The sequence below is a fragment of the Eimeria maxima genome, genomic scaffold (assembly GCF_000499605.1).
Source record: "Eimeria maxima Weybridge genomic scaffold, Emw_scaff2001, whole genome shotgun sequence".
NCBI classification, from domain to species: Eukaryota; Apicomplexa; class Conoidasida; order Eucoccidiorida; family Eimeriidae; genus Eimeria; species Eimeria maxima.
In genome coordinates this window covers 1-4,823 of record NW_013564888.1, presented here as the reverse complement: position 1 = coordinate 4,823, position 4,823 = coordinate 1, and the positions used below count along the sequence as shown (strand labels likewise).

Below are 4,823 nucleotides of genomic sequence, written 5' to 3'. Positions count from 1 at the left end.
GGGGGGGGGGGCAAGCCGTAGTAGCAAGGCATGGGATACGTGCTCGCAGAATAGAGAAGGAGCATTCCGCTGTTAGGGTTTGGAAAGCTAGGAACACTCCACCACAGCGAGAGGGGATTTAGTCGAAAAGGGGGGAAGTTGTAGTGCACGGGCACTATAGTAGGCACTCCACCGAGTCTTTGGCAAGTGAATTCGTCATAAAGCACTATATAAAGACCACTTAGCATCTAAGAGGGAGAATTAGAGCACTACGGTGGGCTAATGGGCAACTCGTGCCTACAGCCCTCTAGACGTGGGGCTGGCTAACCCGCGGCGCAGGCCTCGTTGCGGACGGGGCGCGCGGGCACTTCCTCTCTTTGAGCGGAGGAGACTCTTAAGAAACCGGCTTTTCAAAACCTTAATACCTGGAGAAGGGTATTTTATAGTTTATAGTGTAGTATTCGTAGCGTCCGGTATTAGTTAAGCGGTATGCACCTAGGTTGCGCAGGTTAGAAATACACGTTAATCTCAGCTGGGTGACTGGCCAGTTCACTACAGTCCTTGTGACCGACCTTTTGTCAAGCATGCAGCAGCAGTGGTGCTGCAGCTGCAGACATTTTAAAGAAACAGCTCAACAGAAGTTAATGGAGTAGAGATTTTTGTCTATATTTTACGAGCAAAGGATAAGATTCGTTGACTCTGTCCTCAAGACGAGTTCCGAGGCATCCGTGTCGCCACCGTCGGTCGGTTGCCGCGATGTCCAATTTGCACGGCTGCCATTTGATCGAAAGGTAATTCAACACCTGCTCATATCGGTTTGTTTGGATTCAGAATCGGAAATTCATTTATATGCAGTGAAAGAGGTTCAAGGGGAGATTCAGCAAAAGGGACCGACGGCTGCAGGATTCGAACCTGCGCGGGCAGAGCCCAGTGGATTTCGAGTCCACCTCCTTAACCACTCGGACAAACCGCCATGATGGTGGGCAACTCTTGATTTCCCGTATCGCGCAGCTTCAGCGTGCAGTTTTTAGAAGGAAGACAAGCTGTCTCAAATATTTCCTGTTCACAAGCTCTACGAGCACCGATGGCTGAACAAGGCAAACAACCTGCGAGTGGAGCGGCTCGCAGGCCGCGGCGAGCTGAATCGCCGCGCGCGTATGGCCCAGACACCGCAAGCAGCGGTTCTCCTGCTTACGCTGTGCCTGCAAAGACATGGGGCCTAGCAAAAGCAACGGCAGCATCACCAGCGGGAGGCCGTGATGCAAGAGCCCCGGTGGCGCAGATTCAGCGGCAGCAGCCATCCAGACCCCCTCTAACAGCAAATTTGCCTGCTGTGCAGCTCACGCTGCCGCCATCCATTTTCTCCCCTGCACGTCATCAGGGTGCACAGGCACATCCACTGCTGTCAGCCGCTGGGCTGAAGCAGCAGTGGCAGCAGTGCCAGCAGCCGCAACAGCGGAGGCCATCTCCACCGCTTGTTGCATCCAGCAGCGCTGCTGCTGCACAGGCCCTGCTGATTCAAGCCAATGTTGCTTTATCGAAAGCTTACAGCACCGCCACATCTGCTGCCGGAAGTCAGAGGTGGCAGCAGCAACCGGGCCCCCCCCTGCAGGGTTACTCATACCTGGGTTCACAGCAAGTGGTCCCCAACACTGCCCTTGCAACTACTGCAGCACCATCCGCATCACCAGCAGCAACAACTGCAGCATCACCAGGAATGGCAACAGCAAGAAACGCTCCTCCCACCGCACAATCAGCAGCAGCACGAGCAGCAGCAGCATCAGCAAGGCCAGCAGAGCTAGGAATGCCCAACAGGCCAGCCACTTTTTGTTTTCAGCAGCTAGGTGCGTCTCTGTCGCCGAGCGCATCATTAGGGCCCCCAGAAGCTGCAGCTTCAGTCGACGGCATCCAGTTACAGCAGCAGCAGCAGTTGTTTCACAGAGCGCTGCACGCTCCACCAGGTCGTCTTGTTTACCAACGGAGCGAGAGCAGCCTAACAGCATTAAGCAGTTGTAACGACGCTCAGCGCGTTCCTTCCCCCCTTTTCGCTGCTGCTGCTGCTCATGGTCGCGCTGTAGCAGTCGGCAGCCAGGAGATGCTGCCTTCTGATGTTGATACTCTGAGCTGCACAGAACCAGAGACTGCCTCGCCCTCATGTTGCGGCATCACTCTGCAGCCTATGAGCATATCGCAGCTGTTCTTTGGCGAGACCGCAAGTAACCTTTAACCCTAATCCCTAAATACCAAAAGGGGGAGCATATATAAGAGTTAGTTCCCAGTAATTTGCTTGGAATTTTGTGTCTTTTTCATTGCATATATAGGCTGTGTTGCTGTGCTGTGCTGGAGCTTTGAATAGGCTTCTTTCGTCGGGTGTTTCTGCTTTTCTGCTTTTTCCCGCCTCAGCTTCATGCTGACGTGCCAGAGTGAATTGCTTTTGTGCATTTTGTGTGTATGTGCATGCACTTTGTTCTAGCTTGTGTACAATTCTTGCTGGGTATTGCGTCTTGTGGCACATTTGTTTGTGCAGCAATTCTCTGTGCTTCTCTGTGGTTGTAAACTACCTGTGCAAACTGTGTCGATAAATTAGGGGTAGTTGTCCTTCGCTTTTGTGGCCTTTTTGCATGCGGACACTATTGGGCCTTCACGCTTGGTGCATATTATACTACGTTGTTAAGGGTATAGAGCTTAGGGTTTAGGATCTACGGTTTGTTTTTGTCTCCTCCTGTACCTACAGCACCCTCTCCGCCTGCTTCGTCTGTGTCGTTTTCCCTCGGTGACGCAAGCAGCGCCATATCTCAGCTGCATGAAGCTGAAGAGCAAGCAGCAGAAATCGTGCTGAAGGCACGAGACAAAGCGCTGGGCCTGAGGCAGCGCGCTGCAGCAGAAGCAGCAGCAGAAGGCCAACACCTGCAGCAGGAGATGGAAGAAATGCTCGAAGCCATCAAAGAGAAAGTGAGCGCAGCTGGAGCAGAAAATTCCATAACAGTAGAAACAACAGAATAGTAAAAAATGGGAACACAAGCCAACATCAACAAATGCAAAGCTGAAAGCGACAGGCAAAAGGAAAGGCTCCTGGACCTGCTGGTTACCGATGCCGGCTTTTAAGTGCATTCATACTATTCAATATTTAGATAATATTTATTGTATATTGTTGCTGATCGTGTACAATAGTAGATAGCATGTATCTGCGTAGTATTTTCCCGCATGCATACGTGAGCAACACAACCGTTGCATTTTGTATTCACTCAGACTGTTCGACGGATTTATTTGTGCTATACAGAACAAAAGTGAAAGAGAAAATATAAAAAAGGTGCATGCACAAGCACAGGCAGAGACTACGGCCATCTTGGCTCAAGACAAAGCCGCCAATATGGAAAAAACCGTCAACTTGGTTGTGGGTAAGCATGGATAAATTATATATGTACACGGGCCTAGGCAATTTACATATATATTGGTACTTTGCATGACGTAACATTAGCGTCTGCATCTGTAACAGTTGTTGCTGCCGCTGATGGGGCTATCAGCGCAGTGGTTTTGATGGTGCTATGCTGAATGTGCAGCAGCAGCAGCAGCAGCAGCAGCAGCAGCAGCAGCAGCAGCAAACGCAGCCGCAGCAGTAAACGCAGCCGCAGTAGCACATGCGACGCAACAGCAGCAGCCTTTCCTACTTGCTAGTTATAGTGTTTAACTACCATCCCGTTATCAGGCGTGATGTTCTTGAGTGGCAGAAGCAGTGCCATTGAGCATCCTATCTTGAGTGTGTTATTCAAGGTGTATGCATGTGTACGTGTGTATGTATGTCTATAAGAAGCTATCTTTATGCGAATGCTGACATGTATGCGTGCTTTGGTTGTTTCGGGTGTATCTGCATCTCAGACTTGGTGCTGAAGGTTGATGTGGAGTGCCCCGTAGAGGCCATAAAGTTGTTTTGCAGCCCCGGTGCGCTGCTGCAATTTGCAGCGAAGGCTTCCTTTCAGCACATCCACCATCACCCTAGTGGCGAGCTAATGCTGCTTCCAGAGAAATGCTTGACTTTTGATGGAGGGGCGGCACATTCACTGTCTTTTGGGGTACCTGACGGTCCGCGTCGTAGATCCTGTTTCGGTTCTTTCTGGGCAAAGCACCAGAGCAAATTTCATAGCAGCGAGCGGCCTGCGCTCCTCCTACCGTTGCCTGCATTTGAAGACCCCTTCGATAAAGACATTAACTTGCGCCTTCTTAGCCGATGGGAAACCCAAAGACAAGATGCAGAGAGCTTCCAGCCCTTCAAGCTTCCTCCCTTTGCCGCCTCTTCCCCCAGCAGCAGCACCCCCAGCGATGACCAGCAAGACACTCACCCTTCTGCAGCAGATGCTCCAGTGCAGCAGCAACCCGCCTCAGATGCAGGGGATATACAACCACCACCAGCAGAAGCGTCTGCGGAAGCTGTCGCAATAGAAGCAGGGGAAGCAGCGGCTATTCCCAAGACAGAAGAGGGGCAGCACAAAGAGGCTTGAACGACCCTCAGGTTGTGGGGACCCCCAAGGGATGCAAGGCAAAAAGCTACACCGAAATTGTTAGGCGGGCTCTGTATTGTGTATCTGTTGTCCATCTGGCACTTAGGGAGGCAGGACCCAGAGTATCAATGCATATATATAATATATATAATGTATTGTTACAAACATACATATGTGCTCATATAAAAATATGTATTTATGTACAAATGTATGTGTATACTTCCCCTATATACAGATTGGCGCTTGGCTAAACCGACGTTGAAAGCATGCAGATGCATACGTCTTAGTATGTATGTCTGCATAGTATATGTATGCATGCGCCCATATATATATATATATATATATTAT

At 50.5% G+C, this 4,823-nt stretch overlaps 1 protein-coding gene across 1 annotated transcript; it reads left to right on the top strand.

The window, feature by feature from the left end:
- Nucleotides 1-1,063: 1,063 nt before the first annotated feature.
- Nucleotides 1,064-4,475, top strand: EMWEY_00056780 (hypothetical protein, conserved; the record flags this gene model as incomplete). Its single annotated transcript, XM_013480500.1, has 4 exons — nt 1,064-2,195; nt 2,714-2,931; nt 3,260-3,377; nt 3,856-4,475. 4 exons carry the CDS (start codon nt 1,064-1,066, stop codon nt 4,473-4,475), a joined length of 2,088 nt encoding a protein of 695 aa, XP_013335954.1.
- Nucleotides 4,476-4,823: the final 348 nt, after the last annotated feature.